Source organism: Acinonyx jubatus, chromosome E4 (genome assembly GCF_027475565.1).
Source record: "Acinonyx jubatus isolate Ajub_Pintada_27869175 chromosome E4, VMU_Ajub_asm_v1.0, whole genome shotgun sequence".
NCBI classification, from domain to species: domain Eukaryota; kingdom Metazoa; phylum Chordata; class Mammalia; order Carnivora; family Felidae; genus Acinonyx; species Acinonyx jubatus.
In genome coordinates, this window is record NC_069395.1 from 48,357,516 (window position 1) to 48,377,259 (window position 19,744).

Below are 19,744 nucleotides of genomic sequence, written 5' to 3' on the forward strand. Positions count from 1 at the left end.
CTCAGACGTGGTCCCTGACCTCACTGAGCTCACGTTGTAATGGGGGGAAAAGACATTTGGCAAGAAGATAGCAAACAAGATTATTAGACGATGTGACCAGTGCAGTGAAAGAGAGAAGTGGGGTGACAAGAAGGAAGAGTCACGGGGAGCGATCGGCAAGGCAGGGGATTCTTCAGATCACGTGGGTGGCAAGGTTTCCCTGAACAGGGAGAGTTGGGCTGGGCCTAAGGAGTAAATGAAATACTGCAAAGAATAAAGGCAGGAAAGGGAGCCGGGGCACAGGGAAGAGCTTGTGTGCCTGAGGAACACATGCAGGAGGCTGTGGTGGCCTCGAGAAAAGTAGGCCCAGGACTCCAGGGCTCGCGGGGTGTGGTAAGGAGCCGTGGTCACCGGTGGGAGCCCCCAGGACATGAGGAGCAGGGGTCCCCTTGTGATGGGGTGGGGGTAGGGAGTAGAAGCAGAGGGACCCTCTGGGGCCAGTGCTGTCAGCCGCAGAGGGAAAATGGCGGCTTGGGCTAGGGTGGCAGTGGGTGTGGAAAGACCCGGAAAGTTCAAGAAGGTTCCAGATCTGAGGACTGACAGGATTTGTAATGCAATTGGATGCCAAGAATGAGAGACAGGGAGGGACCAGCGATGACCCCTGGGCTGGGACTGGAGATGCTGGCGTGAGTGGTGCCATTCAGTGGGCTGGGAGGCCCAGGACAGAGCCCACAGGTAGGGTGGACCTATATGTGTGACTGACGCACAGTGGGACACAAGCAGGGAGCCCAGCACCAGAGGCTGGAGTCGGGGACGCGTCAGGACACAGTATTTACAGCCAGGGTTCCTCAAACCGCGAGTTGCGAGCCACCGGGTGCGAAAGCAATTTAGTGGGCCGCAGCCAGTGACTTCAAAAAATTAAACAGAATAGAGTGAAAAATATCAAAGTGAATCACACATCATAAGAGTGATTTTTTTTTTTCCTTTTCCCCTTCTCTGATGCAGGGGTCCTCCAGCTTTTCTCCGCGACGGGCAGCATCTTGGACTCTGGTGGGTGTGACGAGCTTCGCCCTGTTTGGCAAGAGTCTGTCCTCCTGATTGTACACATTCCAGCCACTGTGTGCGCCCAGTTCTTCAGTCTTATTGTCCTCTCCTAGGGCATCTGGCGTGAGGCCGATCCCTTAAGGCCTAGGACCCCCCCCCCCCCGCCCCCACCATCCCGGCACCAGACCCTTCATCCCCCTCCACCCCTGCAGGGCCTGACGGGGCAGAGTAGCCCTTGACCAGCTGTTTGTGAGGACCCCACAAGGGCATGGAGTCAGGAAGGAAGGAAGCCAACATTGAGATCTCAGGGCTTCGGGCTGGCTCTTGGGAGATGTGTGACCTGCTCATTAGTTCGTTCCTTCCTTCCTTCCTTGTTTCTTCCCTCCTCTCCCTCCCTCCCTTCTTTCCTCCCTCCCTTCCTTCCTTCCTTCCTTCCCCCCTTCATCTTTTCCTTCCTTCCTCCCTCCCTCCTTCTCTTCCTTCCTTCCCCCCTTTCCCTTCCTTCCTTCCTTGTTTCTTCCCCCTTTCCCTTCCTTCTTTCCTTCCTTCCTTCCTTCCTTCCTTCCTTCCTTCCTTCCTTCCTTCCTTCCTTCCTCTCTTCCTCCCTCCCTCCCTTTCCCTCTCTTCCTTCCTCCCTCTGTTCCTTCTTCCCCCCTCCCTTCATCTTTTCCTTCCTCCCTCCCTCCCTCTCTTCCTTCCTTCCTCCCTCCTTCCTCCCTTGTTTCCTCCCCCCTTTCCCTGCCTTCCTTCCTTCCTCTCTTCCTCCCTCCCTCCCTTTCCCTCTCTTCCTTCTTCCCTCTTTTCCTTCCTTCCTCCCTCCTTCCTCCCTCCCTTTCTTGTTTCTTCCCCCCTTTCCCTTCGTTCCTTCCTTCCTTCCTTCCTTCCTCCCTCCCTCCCTCCCTCCATTCATTTCCTTCTGATGTGCTGGACACTGGGGATATAAGGATGAATGAATAAAGCTCATTCTTTGCTCCCAAGTTGCTTGCATTGGTGGTGGAGACAGACAAACAAAAAGGTCCTTTCCCTGGGGGTTTTACAAAATTCTGATGCCAGCCCAGCAAATGCAGATCCTTGCTGTGGGGTGGGCCTGTACATCAGTGTATTCGGAAAACTCCCCAGGTGGTTTTCATGTGCAGCCCTTGTTCTGAGCCCTGCCTACAACAGGGTGGTCCCCTGCTATGATTCAGGGCCTGGCCCTGGAAACTCCTCCCATGGTCCTTGTGTCCTGGCTCTGTCCCTTCCCGCTGGGTGGCCTTGGTCAAGTCCCTTAACTCTGTGACTGGGTTTCCTCATTTGCAAAACAGGCATGGTGATGTCCCTCCTGGGGAGTTACTGGAAAGATTCCATGAGCTGCAGGCACACGGAGCCGTGAGGGCTCAGTCAACACGGGATATTGTTACTAAGCACTAACAAAAGGGCACTGAGCAAATGGGAAGGGTGTAGAGGATGGGGCAGAGGGCTGAGCAGTTAGTTGGGCAAAGGCAAGTGGGGAGAGAAGGACCCTGGAGAACGAGGGACTGGGGGGAGCAGGGGGTGGGGAGTGGCCAGTCCTTCCAGGCCCAGAGCGCAGCTTGTGCAAAGGCCCAGAGGCACAGCTGTGTGCGAGGGGAGAGCCCGCGGTAAGGGGTGGAGCGGGGGAAAAAAAGAGGCCTGGGAGGCTCCCTGTGCTGAGGCCGGAAGCTCTTTGGGGACCAGGGGTGGGTTGGGGGCAGCCATGCGCCAACGGCCTCTCCTGTCCCAGCCCTGCGGCTGCTGAACAGTGGCAAGACGTTCTCGAGGGTGGAGGCGACGCTGAGCTGGTCTGAGGCCCTGCGGTACTGCCGGCGGCACCACACGGACCTGGCGGACCTGCAGAGCATGAACAGCGTGAGCAGCATAAGCTCCCTCTACTCCCTCACGAGCAGCACCGAGGCGTGGATCGGCCTCTTCTTCGACGTGCGCGTGCGCGGCCTGAGCTGGTCCAGCGGCTCCACCTTCGCGGCGCCCGTGTGGAGCTCGCTGCCGGTGTTCGCCGAGGGCGTCTGCGCCACTCTGTATTCCGTATCCGTCTTCCCCAACCTCGGGGCCGCCTCGTGCACGGCGCAGAAGCCCTTCATCTGCTACTACGGTGTGTGTTCGTGTGTTCGAGTCCGGTCCTGCGCCCGCTCTTCCTCCGGGGTGGCTTCTCCCGAGCAGGTGGGGGGTGGGGTGGGGTGGGGTGGGGGGCGGGCCCTCTCACGTCCTTCCCAGGACGAGGACGACCCGCTGCTCTCTTAACCCCGCCGCTACACGCGTCTCTGCAGCTTTGGTTTCTATCTCCTCTGTCCCTCGTTCCTCCGACTCCGTCAGAGAAACAAGTGGCAATCAGCGTGGAGAGAAGGTGAAATCTGGGCTGTCCCCTCCTGCCGGTTAGGGATTTGGGAGAAGAGGAAAAAGAAAGGGAGGAAAAAGGAAAAGCGGGTGGGGGATCCGCTTGCATCTACGCAGCAAAGGCAGCAGAATTCAGCGTTGCTCTTCCCACAGGGCACAGGTCCGGTTTTACCTCTCATGGTGGCAGGGAGAGTAGTGGATGGGAACCAACCCCTTCGGACATCCCTGCAGGAAATCCGCGGTGCTCAAGGGCCCCGTCCTGACCCCATCTTGGCCCCATCCTGCCCCTGCTGGTCCCTCTCTGCCCATGCCACCGTCCTGGGGGGATCACACAGGGGGATAGTTACAGACCAGACGGCACTTTTCTGGTCAAAAGCGCCAACTTCTGCTTTTCTGTGTCACCCAAACCCCTCAAACAGGGGCACGGAGCACAGCTGGACACCTCCCCTGTTTTCCGCGAGGCTTGACCTTCAGATTCCCAAGCCAGTAGAGACGGTCAGGAGTGCTGGATGTGCAGGGGTGGGAGCCCCTCAAAGAAAGGGCCCTGGCCGCAGGCTCTCCCCTCCTCCCTCTGGTGTCCTTGGGCTCCACTGAGGCACGTCCTGACTCCATAAGTCCACCGCCCTGGTCTTTGGGGGGGGGGGGGAGGTGGGGGGGGGAGGGTCTGCCCTGCCCCCACAGTCAGTTCTCAACACAGAATGAGCTCTTAAAAATACAAACCAGATCACTCTGCTCCAACACATTCAATAGGTGGCTTAGCACTTAGGGTCACGTCCCTTTTGAGGCCGACCAGGCCCTGCCTGACCTTTTTGGCCTCATCTCCTCTCCCTGCCCCTGGCCACACTGGCTCTCTGCTCCTCAGACACACGCTGCCCTTTCCCACTTAGGGGCTTGGCCTTCGCTCTGCCTGGGGATCTCCTTCTACCACTTTGCAAGGCTGGCTCCTTCATATTCTCTTCAAAAGCCAGGATCCTGTTTGTCTAATTTCTGCTGTTTTCCCCGGGCCCAGAACAGTGTCTGCCACAAAATAGGGGCTTTCTCTCTCTCTCTCTCAATCTCCCTCTTTCTCGTCCTGTATATATTTCTTGAATAAATGTCACAGGGATGGAGAAAGCTGTTTACCCTGGAGCTCAAGGCATCTCCTGGCTTCCGCTTGGTTCCCGGTGCCTGCAGAGGTTCCCTCCCCGTGACGCATGCTCTGTTTCTGTTTTCCAGACCCTGCTGTGGGGCACCGCACCCCCACAGAGCCCGCTCTCAGCCCAACCACCTCTCCAAAGCCAGGTACGCACCTGGGAGCTCTGCCTGCCCTCTGACTTGTCCACCTGGGCTGGCGGGCAGGGTCATGCCACCTGTGTCCCCTCTGCTCCTCCCTACCCTGGCCTGGCTGAGGGATCCTCTGGCTTTGCTGTCCCCGGGCTGAACCCCGTGGAGAGAATCAGTCCGGTTTTATTATTCAGAGGAACCCAGTCAGGGAAGTGACTTGCTCAAGGTCTCCAACCAGAGAGGGGCCGTTAATGGCCCAGGCTGCATCCCAGCTCTGGTGAGGCCCCCGCTTCCGTGGTGGATGAGGGGGACTTCCCTTCTGATATTCCTGCCCTGGAATCTTCTGTTTTTAATTGTTTTTTAAGTTTATTGATTGATTTTGAGAGAGACAGAGAGAGCGAGCAGTGGAGGGGCAGAGAGAGAGAGAGAGAGAGAGAGAGAGAGAGAGAGAGAGAATCCCAGGCAGGTTCCACGCCGTCAGAGCCCGACGCAGGGCTGGAACTCATGAAACTCGAGATCACGACCTGAGCTGAAACTAAGAGTCGGATGCTTAACCAACAGAGCCACCCAGGTGCCCCCTGCTGTATATTTTTTTAAACTTTCTTCACATCGGGTGTAAAGAATCCATGACAAAGGGAATACACTCCCCACTCCCTCTGCTTTATGGAGCTGGTTTTCCGCACGCTACGAAATACGGAGCTGTAGAGTGAAGATGGCCGGGCGTCCAAGGTGGACCTCGTCTGAATCTCATCTTGCCATTTAATACGGCGTGAGTTTGGGCACATCATCACCAGCACGGGCCCCCGCTTTCCCACCTGTATGATGAGGTCGATAGCATCTACCTCTCGGGATTATAATGAGGATTTAAAAAGATGACGTCTGCCACATGCATAGCTCGGGGCTGGGGAGTCCTCGCTGCATAGAGGATAGCTTTAAAAAATCAGTTTAGATAGGGAAAATGAGGGAAACATCAGGCAAATCTTGCCGGGCTTAGGTGAACCAGGATGTGTCAGAGAGTTTGGGAGGCCCTATTTGAATCTGAGGATGTGGCTCTCTGTTCTGCAAATAGAGGTGTTTCCTTCATCGGGTCTCTGGAATCAGTCCCTCAGGATCTGGCACCGCATCCTTTCCCAGTCCCACTGTTTAGAATCAGATGCGCGGGCTTGTGTGCTACAGATGAGACAGGCCTGGCAAGGGGCGGTCATGGGGGGTCGGCCCAGGCCAGCCTCCGGCAGAGACGGGGGAGGGAGGGTGCGGGCTATGGGAGGCCGGCATCCCGGGCTGTCTGAGCCCCGCTGGAAGTCGGGCCCACTGGGATGAGCACACTCTGTCTTTTCCCTGGCTCTCCAGATATGATGGATATCACCCCCTGTCTCTCTCCTGCCTTAGCCCTGGAGCCTCCTGAGAGCCAGCGCCATAGTTAGAGCTGCTGGAAATCACAGATGAGGCTGCCTCTAAAGTAGGATTGTCCCATTTTCCTCCTCACCTCCTCATAAAGTGTCACTACCTTTTAATCAAGTGCTAATTATTTGCACGCACGGTGCGAAACCAGTTGCATACGTGGTTTCGTTTAGGCCTTTAAATTAGTCTAGGTGCTATTATGCCCATTGCACAGATGAAGAAATGGAAACTCAGACTTAGCTTGTAAGGACTTTAGCCCCCAGCAGGGCTCTTCATCCCCGCCTTTCCTAATTTGCCTTCTCTCGGCTGCTGCCATGATAGCCCATCCGTTCTCCCAATGTGGTGTTTAGTCTGCCTGTAAAATGGTGGGTTTCCTCAAATCCAACACCCAGGGACCGGGACAAGGGCCCGAGTCAGACCCGAGCTCTGTCCCAGGGGAGCAGTGAGGCTTGGTCTGTCAGAGATCCAGGACCTCAGGCCTGCGGTCTCCCTGTTTTTTGCCCCCAGCTGTGGTCCAGATTGGCCGACAGACCTTCATGCGATTCGACCAAGAAATGACCTGGCTGGAGGCCCTGCGGTATTGCCACAGCCACCACACGGACCTGGCCGACCTGCAGATGGTGACCGACGAGGCGGGCAAGGAGGCCTTGAAGTCCATCACGAGTGAGACCGAGGCCTGGATCGGCCTCTACTTCAACGCGACCTCTGGGTCTCTGAGCTGGTCCAGCAACCTGGGTGCCAGCATCCCCACCTGGCTTCAAGTGCCCGAGCTGGGGACGGGACTGTGTGCGGGGCTCCGCACCTACGCACGCTACTCCCCCCGAGTGTATTCGTTGGCCTGCTCTTCCCTGAGACCCTTCATCTGCTTCTATGGTGTGTGACAGCCTGTCCCCACGGGCCCTGGGCTTACCAAGGATAGAACGGGATGGGACATGGGTTTATTGAGCAGCAGGAGACGCTGAGGTTGGACCCAAGGAAGAACCTCTAGACCCTGAGGGTAAGAGGAGCTTCTGAGGGAGCTTGAAAGAAGGAGTGGAGCCCATCGAGCCTCAGGGCCTCAGGGCATTAGCAGTTAGCAACGGTGATTAGTTTTTGGGCAGTGCAGAGGTTCAAAGCATGGACTTGGGAATCTCACACGGGCTTTACCATTTGCTAGAAATAAGGCGCGTGGCATCTCTGAGCCTCCTTTTCCTCTCCTGGAAAATACATTTAACAAATGGCTTCGGAGACTGAATGAGAATGTATAGAACAAACCTAGCAGAGACCCTGGCACAGAGTAGGCGCCCAGCAGATGTTAGCGGTTGTCACTGTTGTTGAACTCTAAGTGCACGTGAACCAGAGGCCTGCCTGGCTATTCTGGATCTTGTGTAGAGTGTGTCCTCAGCAACAGGTGCGTCCTGCCTTATCCTTTTCTTCTCTTTTTTTTTCTTTCTTTCCTGCCTTCTTCCCTCCCTCTCCCCTCCCTTCTTCCTTTCCAGTCTTCTTTACTTTTTGTAACAGCTTTACGGGATATAGTCCACATACCTTAAAAATCACCCTTCTTAAGTGTCTAACTCAGTGGCTATTAGTAGTCACGGGGTGTCCAGGCGTCACCACTAATTTTAGGACATTTTTGTCACCCCGAAAGGAACTCCTTGTCCTCGAGCAGTCACTCCCCATTCTCCCTCACCCTCAGCCCCGACAGCCGCTAATGCACTTTCTGTGGATCTGCCTGTTCTTGGCTGTTTCTTTCGGTGGTTTGGATTTGATGAGAATGGGGATCCTTATCTACCAAGGAAGAATGATGGTCCCTCCCTTGCAGGGCTCCTCTGAGGATTAAAGGCCCGGCAAGCCCCCGCCCGCAGCCGGCACATGCACATGCACGCATGCACACTGAGCTGGCTGAGATGGGCAGCTGGTGGGGCTGCCGGCAGGCCTTAGGGGAGGCAGACCTGGGGGCGCTCTGTGCCAGGTCGGCCCTGTCCTCACCACTCTCCTTCCTTACTCACAGACCCTTCCGTTGGGCACCGGGAGTCCACAGCTCTCCAGCCATCCTTTCACGCTCCCTCCTCCGAAGTTGCCGTGGAGACCATGCGCAGGCCAAGTACGTGCCTGTTTTCGGTTCTGTGTGGGTGCTTTGGACCTGTCCTTGGCTGGGTCCCAAGGCCTCAGGGTCTGAGAGCTGGAGAGGTCACCTGCATGCCCCGTGGGATCCGCCCAGAAGAGGATTTTCCAGACCACCCCCACCCCCTGCAGGGCCAGCTGGGGTTGGAGAAGGGGGACTCAGTTGCCATCAACCCCCCTCTTTGACCTGGGCCACTAACGTGCAGTTCCAGGGCGGGAGGCTCAGGAGGAGCTGTGTGGCACCCCCAGTGAGGTGATGAGGGCCAGCCTGGGAGACAGAGGGGAAGACTCTGGGCAGTGCTCCTGAGAAGTCATCAGAGAGGCCTTTGAGGTTTAGCATCCAGAGGGGGAACCACAAGAGAGGTGCCTGTCGAATCCATTGTGATTCTGGGCTCCTCTGGGTGGAGAAAAGATTCCAGATGAGTTGTTGGGACTATGTGTGGGGACATGTTGGGAAACACAGTGATTGCCCTCCTACAGCATTTTTAAATTCCTGAAACATCTTCACAGCTATTACCTAATTTTGCTTCCCAAGAGTTCTGAAGCTAAGTAGGGTAGTTGAGGGCAGAATCACGGTTCTCCTGGCTTTGTTGCAGATTCCTAAATCTGGCAAAGGTATTCTTGCCTTTTCTGAGGACACAGAGAAGTTAGGGTACTTGCTCATAGTTGCACAGAGCTTTATTTATTCTGGGGACACAAAGAAAAATCAGGGGCCGCTCTCAAGGAGCCCAAGGTGTTGATAGTTGGTGTTGTGTGTATAGGCACAGGCATAATGGGGACATGGGGGGTGGGGGGAGTGTCTCAGTCCCTGTAATCATCTGGATTTTCTGGAGGAAGCGATTCTGTTTGTGTTTTGGACCCCGAGAAGGAATTAGCTTGCAAACGGGAGCGGGGGGGGGGGGGGAGTGCAGGTAGGAGCTGCAGGTGGGGTGCGGTGCTTAGCGTTGAGCGGGGACACCCTGATCCTACAAGGAGAACTCCCTGTGAGCTGCGAAGGAACGTGGCCCTCACCCTGACGGCAACAGCTCCAGGGCCTGGGCCTGTGGTCAGATTCGGTAGAGAAACTGGGTACCATCCTGTCCTCTGCTTCCCACGTGAGGTCTAACCTGGCCCCTGTCTGGCCGCCCCGGGCCGGGCTCAGCCCGGTCGGCACTGGGAGCGCAGGGCCGCCGCAGGGCCCCGGGAGCCGGGCGCCCCGCGCGCCCCGCCTCGGCCGCTGGACGCCACCCGTCGGGGTCTTTGTCCCACGGCCCGGGCCTGGTGGGGATGCCGGGCGCGGGGCGCCCCTCGCGAGCTTTCTCTCCTGCCGCCGGGACCAGCGCCCGGCGCGGCTCCCGAAGCGAGTCAGCCCCGGGCCCGCCGAGTGCGCCCCCCGCGCGCCCCGCTCCCGAGAGCCCCGCGGCTCCCCAGCCAAGGGGACGGCTGCCACGCGGCCTCCGGCCCAGCCTGCGCGCCCCGGGGACTCCTTACCCCGCGAGGAAGGGGCCGGGACCCTGCTGGTAACTGTTCAGGGCGCGACCTTGGCCCCACGGCCCGGGCCTCCCCGCCGAGAGCGGCTCGCCGTCCGGGGACGCTGTCTATCCCCCCGGGGGGGCGGGGAGCCGGGCCCGCTCTGGCCGCCACTTCGAGCCCTGCCACCGTCCACGCGTCCCCGGAGGTCCCCGTTACCGAAGGCAAGTCCGCGACTCCGCGGGAGGCAGCAGCGGGCCCCGTGCCCGGCTCCACCCTCCGTTCCCCCCGGTCGGCCCCAGATAGCGGCTCCCGGCTTCCAGGGAGCTTCCCGGGGACAGAAGAGAGCGCCTGGGGACGTTCCGCTCACCGCGCTCCCGGAGCGGGCAGCCCCCAGCCGGCCGCACGCGGGGAGGACGCCTGGGAGACGGCTAAGTGAAACAGGTGCCCGCCGGAGTCGCCGCGGGTTGGGGACGCCACACCAGCCAGGCCCCGGCGCCCGGCTGCTCCTCTGCGGTGACAGAGCCTGAGGCCCCAGGCCAGGAGGTTGAGGGCGGGGTCGTGTGCTGGGCCACAGCACTGCACAGGCCCTGCCCTGGCTGCATTCCTGTCCACTCTACAGGTGCAGCCAGAGCCAGGGCACCTGCTCAGCCTCACCGGGTAATGATTTAAGGGGCGGGGGGTGGGGGGCGCGAATCCAGGGGAGAAACAGGCTATTTGGGCTGTAGGAGTCTGATAGCCAAGGGTTGGAATGTTGACCCTACTACTGACAGTGTGGCCTTAGGCAAGTTTCCTAACTTCTCAGAACTTCATTTTTTCTCTTTAAAGTCAAGAAAAATACCAGTGTCATGAGCTATGGTCCAGTGCCTGGCATCTGACAGATGCTCAACAAATGGCAGTTATACTACTCTAATCTCAATTCACTAGTGAGATGTTTAGTGATTCATTCCATCTCCCGCCTCTGTCCTTACTCGACAGACGGGGCTGGCCTCGTTCTCATTTTATTAATTATAAATGATTATGAATGATCAGATTATGAATTATTGAGATTGTGGAATCTCACAGGGCAGGGGCTGTCTTGTGCCTCTCTGTATCTTTCCCAGGCCTTGAACAGTGATTTACACGTCGGTGGATGATTGAATTCAACAGTCACTTCCTGAGTACTGGTTTTGAACGAGGCATTGAACTGAGGATACCAAGGAAAGCAGGACCTGTTTCCTGTTTTTAAAAGAGCTTAGTCTAATAGGGACTAATAGAGACAACAGTCTTATAAGTGCTGAGCCAGAAGTGTGACCTGAGCGCCTTGGCAGGAAAGTGACTCATTCATTTTGCCTGGAAAGGTGGCAGTAATTGGACAAAAAGTTCATGGAGGATTTTAGGCAGCAAACACTAGAACATTCTTCCTGGCAGAGGGAACAGCACAGCAAAAACGAGTAGGTATGAAAACGTGTGGTTTGGGAATGAAAGCAGTCTGATGTGACCAGAGTGTAGGTCACGTATTTGGGGAGGGAGTGACAAAGGAAGAGGGAAAGAGGGACAAATTCTGAAGGACTTGACCTTGCGGCAGGTGGAGGCATCGGAGGTTTTCAGCAAGCAAGCAAAACGCTCAGAGCCGTCGTTGATAGAAGCAAGGTGGCTATAATGACAGGGGACAATGCTTGTCGTGACAGGGCGTTAAAGGGACAAAGCGCGGTTCAACATTATACATGTAGTGCACTCAGCGGCACACGGAAGGGAAACCCCCACCTGTGCTTGGCAAAAAAGACTGGACGGAAATGTGTAGAAATGTTGACAGTGGTTCCAGTCGGGTGATGAGACTATGCGTGTTTCTCCCATTCTGTGTGTCTGGATTGTACAAAGTGATTCATTTCACCAGAGGAATGTGCAGTGCTTTGGGCGGGGAAAGAAGAGGGCATTTGGAGAGGAGGCCAACCAGGAGAGGAGGGGCAGGAAGGGCACGTGTGGGGCCAGCAGCGTGAGGAGGGGCGCGAGGGAATGAATTGGTTTTAGGCTGTTTGCAAGTGACGTTAACTGAAGAAATATAGATGCAAACACATTTTTAAAAAAAGCTCAGCTTTGTTCACTGAATCACAGAAATCCAAACTAAAAGCGAGATGAATTTTTAAAACGACTTTTTTACTTACCAGCCGGGCAAAGATTGGAAGGGGTGAAAGTGTTGATGGGAAAGTGGAAAAATCAGCGATCCTAGGCACTGGATGGGAGAGTAGACTGGAGCGGCCCTTCTGGCGGCGTGTCTGTTCTGAGATGGAAATACCCTCTCAGACAGAAGCCCTGTTTTGGGGAATTAAGAAATAATAGTACGAGGTGCACACTTACATATGCGTCCTCCACACACAGGGCTCTTTTATTGCAGCATTATTACAGTGAGAAGTGGAGGCAATCTAATGTCCATTGAAAGCAGATGGGTTAAGTAAGTTACGGTATATTCAATGAAATACTATACAGCGTTTAAAGAGAGTAAGGTAGATCTTTATGCATTCAAATTATAAAACCCAAGTGTGTGAAGAATATTCTATAGCAAACTGTTAACAGTGGTTGCCCCTGGGTCAGGGGAGGGGATACTTTTGTTTAAATATTTTACAATAATATACCACAAAAACATTATGACCGTTCCATATTTGGAAAAAAACAAAAACAAAAAAGACCTTTGCAAGGCACCGACAGGGGTTTGGTGACTGGACAGGAGAGGGAGTCAGAGAGCAGCTGAGGACCCTGGGGTCTCTGGGCCTCAGGAGACGGGCAGCCACATAGGGGAGAGGAGGTTGTTGGGGGGAGGCTGAGCTTGGTTTTGGAATACCTTGAGTCTGAAGTGCTGCTTCTTGATGGCGACGTTAGGGGTCCCTGACTGCCAACGGTGGGGGCTCCGGGAAGCCGGCAGAGCCATAAGGGCATCGCGCCCCTGGGGTGTGAAAGAAAACATCTGCCCCTGGGAAGAGTTCTCGTAATACTGCCCAGGCCCCACAAGTCCTGCTGCCAGGGACGCTTTCTGGGGGACGATGGCGTAACAACGCAGGGGCTGGGTGCGTGAGCCTGTGGGGGCAGGTCAAGGTCTGGCCGGGATGGTCCGTCTCTGCAGCGGCTGTGTGCAGAGCGGTCGGTGGCTCTCCGTGCCCGTCTTCTAGCTCAGGGGCAGCCACCAATCTCAGACCACCCTGCTCCCGGCCGTATTTGCAATGACTCCTTTATTTCCCCCTCCTATAGCTGTGACCACTGAAGGAAGTGGCAGTGCCGTGAGAGAGACAGCCGCCACCACTCAGGCCCAACGCGTGAGCTCACCCGAACACCCAGAGTCTAAAGGCAAAACTCCGGCGCCAGCATCAGGTAACTGCCTCTGGTCACCAAGGACCCGCTCCGAACAGCGGAGCAGTTAAATCCGGACGGCCGCTCCTTAGCACAGGGCACCCGAGACCTTTTCGTGAGACAGCATCAAGTGCAGGGAAGGGAACCGGAACAAAAGGAACAAGGATGAGGAGCCTGGAGTTAGCGACCTGACTACTGTTAAAGCTCGGAGAGCAAGTATCCTCCCTTCAGAACCTCCTCTTCCTCAGCTGCAGAAGAGGTGTAGTAAAAACTACCCTGCCTACATCATGGGGTTGTTGCGAGCCAACGATGAGGTATTTATGCAGTGGTGCGTCATAAACTATAAAATGCTCTACAGATACAGGGCAGCCCTGTCACGAGGCTGCATGTAGTTCCCGGGAAGATGACAGCGGCTCGTGGCCCAAGGCTGAGCGTGTTTATTGGCTCAGAGAACCTACTCAGAGCTTTCCGGGGTAGCGTTGGCCTTTAAAATGTGGGCCCAGGGATAGGTGAGTATTTCCAGCGCGGTGCAGAGTATCTGCTTAATGGATTTGTTAAAAGGAAGGGGGGAAATACAGGAGAGACAGAGAAGGGGAGGACTGCCTGGCCGCGGCCACTGGCTGGTTAGTCCTAACTGTGGCTGAGCATCCTCCAGCCCAGCAGTTTCTTTTCTCTTCCTTTTTGAAATCCTAAATCTCTGTGCAGCATCTGTGGTGTCCAGTGGGCAGTCCTGTTGAGAACTTCAAGCGTCTGACGACAATAGGCTAATCTTCTCTGAACCAGGCAGCCCTTTCTTTTTCAGGGCAGGTCTTTGGAATCCTGAAAGCGGATTTTACCATCCCAGCTCTCCTGGACCCAGAAGATGTGAAAGACCAATTTTTGAGTGAGGTGAGACTTCAGACCACCCCTGCTTTTGGTCAGATGGCTTGACAATGCAAGGCGACACCGTCAAAACCAATAAACCTGGAGAAAAAGCTTGGGAACATGAGCTCCTCTGTTCCCACTGCTGTTCCCATGCTGGCTCATGGTGACAGGTTGGTGCCTGTGCTGAGACTTTTTCAGATCTTTTTCTTCTCTCTGTAACATGTTTCTTGAGCTGTTTGTCTGTTTGTTTGTTTTAAATGAAGACAGCATAATCAGAAGGACCTGTATTGGGGTCTGGCTTTCTACTTGTTAGTCGTGCGACCTGGGGCAAGTAATTTAATCTTTCTGAATATCAGTTTTCTCACGAATTAGGGCCAACGAAACCTAATTCATATGGTTGGTATTAAGTGAAATATTCCAGATAAAGTGCTTAGCAAATTAGCACGTAGTAAGTGCTCAATAAACACGAACATTAGCTATTATTACCGGCATCACTGTTGCTCATCCGAATATACATTTGTTCCAGGCTCCCCACCCTGCCCAGTCCTCTGTTCTTTTAAAGTATTATGAGATGGGACATTGTGAAGAGGAAGAAGTGTTCCTAAATACTGCAGCAAAAGCTTGAAGCACGTTTTTCAATTATACCAGAGAATGATCGTTAAGATGTCAGAGTTAGAGAGTTCCTTACAGGTCATCTAACCAAATCCTGATGTTACAAGAAAAGAGACTGGCATTTATCTGGTAGCTCACTGCAGTTTACTCACAGGCCAGAGAAATAGCACCTGGCAACTCATTCTAAAACCTCACAAACTCGTTTCTGGAAAGAACGGTGGTGTGCACGTGCGTGCGTACGTGTGCGTTTGCGTACGTGTGCGTTTGCGTGCGTGCGTACGTGCGTCCGGGGCCCTGGGGAGGAACGAGCGAGCTCTCCGTGCATTTCGCTGTTGAAAGAGGAACAGGTGCAAATGATGCAGATGATGCAATTGGACATCGGATCGTTATGTTAGAAGTTCAGTAAGACCGCAGTGCGAGTACTGGGTTTCCAGAAGTCAAGGACTCTTTCTTTTGGGGTGTGGGAGGGAACCAAACCGGAAACCATCTTCCTTCTCTGGAAAAGTAAAGCCAATAATGGGAAAATTGGGGTCAAAACGGGGATCTGGCCACCTCTGTTGGAATGTATCTGTTCCCTATTAATGGGAACAGTTTCTGCCTCACAGCTTTAAAGGGTGGAAATGGTGGCAACCATGTGTGTGTCGGAAGGTAGAGTATATAGCATTAGTTTGAGCCGCATTTTAAATTGCAAACAGAAGGCAAGGAAACACACCTGCAGCCAGCTTGTCCCCGTTCCAGGGACGGGGACAGAGAGACATTGTAACAGACGCACCCGGTGCTCAGGGCTCAATATGCATTAGTGGTTGTTAACCCCAGCTGAAGTTACTGCCTGGAGAAGCGGGCGGGAAGCGCAGCCCCAGTCCCTAGAGAGGTCAGTGACCTGGTCGGTGGTGGAACTCAAGAGGCCTCTTTTCTGATTTCAAAGTTCAGTAGTGATTCTGATAAATGGGACTGAGAGGCACCGGTAAGTCATCTGTTTCAGCCCCGTTTGTCATCAGACTCTCCGCACCCCCCCTTGGAGGGGGTGGGCAGTGGTGGTGGAGGCGGTGGTCCTCGTGTCCTAACACAGTTGATTCGTGTACTTTCTGGTTGGGGTAGGTGCGATCCTTCACAGAGACTGGTGGGGGGCGGGGGGCGTGGGTAAGAAAAAGAAAGGGTATGGCTGGTCACAAAGGGCATAGCAGTGGGCAGTTTAGGCCGGGAGGTCACAAGACAGCAACAGCAGTTTCTCTCTGATGTTTCAGATCCGAGAAGTCTTAAAGCTTACATTAGGTCACGAGCAATTCAGATTGAAATGGGTTGGCTTTGAAGTGAACAAAAAATAGCCCATGTCGGCAGACCCAGAGGCCTCTCACACCATCTTGTCTGGATTTTGAGTGACTTGTGGTCTATGATGCTAGCAGATGAGAACATACGTTTGTTCCAGGCGCTCAGAAATAACTGCGGATATACGAAGAGGTGACTACACAGCTACACCTGTGAGGAAAAACTGGCCTCCCTGGATTTTATAGGGGGCAGGAGGTAAGCAGAGGAAGATGGAGGCATCTGGGAACAGTAACCTTGAGAATGACAAGCAAACAGGAACCCAAACCCCAACGAAACAACACCAGTCCTGAGACAAACCGCATTCATCTCCCTGGAGAAGAAAGAGAGGACAGTGGTGGCTGAGAAGCTGAGGGAGGCCACACTTCCGGAGAAGCGGAGGACACTTTCTTCACTAGCCACCCGAGCTGTTACAGAGACCTCAGGCTGTCCGGAGTGAGGAGCTCCCCGAGGGCATCCTCGCAATACGACACATTAATGGTGGGTTTGTCCTCCTCCATCCGAACACTCTTTGCCTGTCCGGTGGGAAGTTCTCCAACACGTTGTCCTCAATGCTAAGACAGAACTTCAGAAGAATGTTCCCGTAAGCACGTCCTTTCTGGTTTTTCGCCAGGTGTTCTGATCATCCAGATACATGCTCGAAGTAAGGTGGTAACATGTCAAATACAGTGGCAACTTTAGTCTGAAATGTTTAAAGTTAAAGTTTATTTGTATTCTTTGTAGGAATAGCAATAAAAGACCTCAAACGTATCTATATCTGTACATGTACAAGAACCATCAAAAAGTATTCACAGAACAAAAATAAATCTTCTTTAGAACAAACCCAGGTAATGAAATGCAGATATGGATCTCACGTATGGAATAATCTAAGTGCTACCGGCACAAAAATATGGCTTTAAAAGTAAAATAAAATCTTGGGTTTTGTTTTTCTAAGGTGTATTTCTCTTTCTTGAAATAAAAAATAAATTATTTAGAGCTATCATTGTAAAATAGTCATGTGCGTTAACACATTCTTATTAAGGCCCTGGAGATGAAGAACAAAATCAAATTTAGAAGGTAAAACTCACAGGTGTGATTCAGGTCAGTGTGCTGTGCCGTCTGCTCGAGTTAGTTTTAATGCAACTAGGAAATATCTAAGCACCAGTCAAAACTCAACCTTTAGTATTTATCTCAGAAAACTTTTCTGCAGGATGGTGGTCATTGAGTCAATTAGCACTCAACCTTTTGGTGAACTGGGAATTTAGAATTTTCCCTTGGGAGTTTAGAAGTGACCTAAGTACAATATTTAGACGTAAACCTTTGTACTCCCTCCCACAGACGATGGAGGCCCCCAAAACACAGCTTCTGTGGAAATCTTTCTACAACAACAGATAAATCTGGCTCTAGGTCCCAAACCAAATCATTTCCTAGTGAAGTATGAGAGCATCTGAATGAAAAATAGGAAATGAATAGGAGATAACGATGCATGCTGAGATAGGGGCAAATGACCACTTTGCTTTCCTGGGGTGACACCAGATTTGCCAAGTCTTGCTGGGTTGGTTCCTCAAATACCTGAAGATAAACTGATTAGGAACCAAAGCTGTTTCTTTCTGGATCCTACTCTCAGATCGATCAGTGACATTCAACTTTCTTTCCATCCCTCCCCGTGGTATGAGTGACGATACCTACGTCAAACCAGATCAATTTCAAGTCAGTTGAACTCACATAACACACATGACACATACCGTACATTTTAAAGAGGAACGAACCACGGTTATAACGTGTAACAAATGAGAGCAGAAAATCTACAAAGCTCAAGAAATTCTGAGAATCACTGCTCCGTAAGTGATTAACATTCAGAAAATGGAAGCCCTAGGAATTGTGTGTTTTGGGTTGGGGGTGTGTGTGTCGTCTACAGAGACTGCCTTTCTTATCCGTGTATTTTAAGATCAGGCAAAGGATATCAGTTCTGTTCCCTTGAACCTTTGGGCTACTGAAAGGCTGCTTGCTATACATGAGTCCCCCTCTGCATCATGTGTGTTCCTCACGCTCTTTCACTCTTCATAAGATATTTATTCTATCTCATGCAAATTTCATTGCTTTTGTCCTTGCTAAACTCAAGAGCATTCATAATTGGGTCATGACAAGAGGATGCTTCTAAAACTAATAACACTCACTCAGACACGGAAAGAGATTCTACTTAAAAATTCAACACCCAACTTATCTTGCTTTTAAAAGACTAGTAAAATAGGTTCTTTCAATTGACACATTGATGAAAACAAAGTATCCCAAATTCTTGGCCCTTGGGTAGGGGGTGGGAAGGCAGCTCTTTACCGCTGGGGCAAGCCGGAGATCTCACACCGGACTTGAGAAGGGGAAGGGGAATGGAGAAGAAAGTCCCTTTGGTTTCCACACTCCGGAGGAGGAGGTGGCTCCCATGGGCGTATCTGACGACGCACTGAAGCTGTGGCACGGGCTCGGGAGCCGCTGGGCCAGGCCCAGTGACAAGTCTAGTCTGGGCTCAAGGTCACATGGGACTTGGGCAATCCTAAAGAGGGTTCCTTCCCCAAGTTCAGTCCCACGACCAGCTTTCTCAGGAACTCCAAACTGAACATGACTAGAACTTAACCTAGATGGAAAGCAAAGCAAATACTAACGCAAACTCATTTAATGGCCACTGTCTTGCTCTGGGACTTCCAAAGAAGAACTGCTCCCAACCTGGGGTACCTCTGAGGACACAGAGTCAGGGGCCGAAAGAACCACGGATCCGTAAACAAAGGCTGAGGCCGACTAAGATCTGGAAAGCTTTACTTCTAAAGTCCAGCTAATTCTCAAGGTCGTACACCAGTCAGAGACTCCTGCTTTTTCTTTCCCTGTCCAACACCATCACGGGGAAAGGTGGAAGCCATCCAGAGAAAGCTACTTAGGACCAACTCAATACTGAGTGAAAACAACAAAAGCCTAGAGCAGCCTGATTAGCTCATTTTTCCACCTTTTCCTTACCAACAGGCTGCCCCAGGCTCCAACTGTACCTTGGTGAGAGTGCCTGGACCACAGTGAGTGCTCAAGTGTTTGTTGTAGTTACCTAGGTGTCATCTCCTGGGGCCGTGGGGTACATTGCGGAGACGTGGGGCATGTGGAGACGTGGGGTATACGGTGACTTGATGGGAATGTAACTCTTTCTGCTGCTTCGGCCCAGGGAGCCTGTTGCTGCAGGGACGTAAAAAGGGAGTGTGAAAGCTCTTTCCTTAATTCCTAAACCCACACTGTCCTTGTTAATAGCCAAGTCCGGCTGTCAGCTAGACAAGCACTTGGCAAGCACGTCACCTGAACTCCAAATTCCATTCAACCACGGTCCATGCCGCACCCTGCAATGTGGTGACGTGGGGGTGGAAGGCAGAGTGGAAGACACTGCTATCTCACTCCACCCACGCCCTCCTCCCAGTAGAGCAGAGGTATGTAGTTATTCGGGCCGAAGCAAAGCCGATGAAGCAACACCTCCGTAAAAATGATCTGCTATTTGCTGCCGTCATCCATACCCACGTAGAAGGTCTTTCAGAATAAGTTCCACAGGTTGCAGCTTCTCAGAAGAAATACTCAGAAAAATATTTGGATAGGAATAGGCTCAAAGGATAATCTGAAACTTAACATCTGGTAATAAATCTGAACTTCTAGCTGACTTCCAACTTTTGTTTCTTACTCTTTTTCTCTTCATTCAAGATAAGCTGGCAATAGAGGGCTGCATAATTTTTCCAAACGCTTTGGGCATTTAATCTTCCCAAGTAGGCAGCCCTCTAAGGAGCTCCCACAATGCCAACAAGAAATATGCACCATCAAAAGCACATCTGATTTTTCTGTGTCGCCCCCAGCCCTCCAGTACAGGTAAGCTTATCCGCCCTCTGTAAGCCTTAACCAACACTTCAGAGCTTCCACACCTCAATGCAAGACATCACCCAAGTTACATACTTAAGGCCACTGAAACTGACAATTCTTTTACCAGGCTTTCTGCAGCACAGTCGAAGGCTTTTATAAAGAAAGGATGAAACACGGCTAGAGC

At 53.0% G+C, this 19,744-nt stretch overlaps 2 protein-coding genes across 4 annotated transcripts in view; one reads left to right on the forward strand and one right to left on the reverse strand.

Moving 5' to 3' along the window:
- Positions 1 to 633: 633 nt before the first annotated feature.
- On the forward strand, positions 634 to 16,641 carry CLEC20A (C-type lectin domain containing 20A). The gene is made up of 11 exons (XM_053209159.1): positions 634 to 665; positions 985 to 1,029; positions 1,137 to 1,146; positions 2,719 to 3,130; positions 4,588 to 4,653; positions 6,544 to 6,909; positions 8,027 to 8,301; positions 9,281 to 9,812; positions 12,811 to 12,930; positions 13,712 to 13,797; positions 15,630 to 16,641. Exons 1-11 carry the CDS (start codon positions 634 to 636, stop codon positions 15,708 to 15,710), a joined length of 2,025 nt encoding a protein of 674 aa, XP_053065134.1. The 3' UTR covers positions 15,711 to 16,641.
- The window catches only part of RASAL2 (RAS protein activator like 2), a 353,917-nt gene continuing 350,361 nt past the window's right edge, over positions 16,189 to 19,744 (reverse strand). For 2 of the 3 annotated variants that reach the window (XM_027074299.2, XM_053209013.1), the window contains one exon: positions 16,189 to 16,390. In XM_027074299.2, the coding sequence (XP_026930100.1) occupies positions 16,331 to 16,390 (60 nt within the window). In that variant the 3' untranslated portion in view covers positions 16,189 to 16,330. The remainder of the gene's footprint in view (positions 16,391 to 19,744) is intronic. The other variant, XM_053209015.1, reaches the window with a different exon arrangement.

What these genes read in the sequence shown, in the direction of transcription:
- CLEC20A (XM_053209159.1), top strand. Translation starts at nt 634, where the DNA reads ATGACCCCTGGGCTGGGACTGGAGATGCTGGC. An exon ending in CTGGGACTGGAGATGCTGGC is followed by an intron (nt 666 to 984) that starts GTGAGTGGTGCC and finishes TCTCTGATGCAG; the next exon opens with GGGTCCTCCAGCTTTTCTCC. An exon ending in AACTCCGGCGCCAGCATCAG is followed by an intron (nt 12,931 to 13,711) that starts GTAACTGCCTCT and finishes TTTCTTTTTCAG; the next exon opens with GGCAGGTCTTTGGAATCCTG.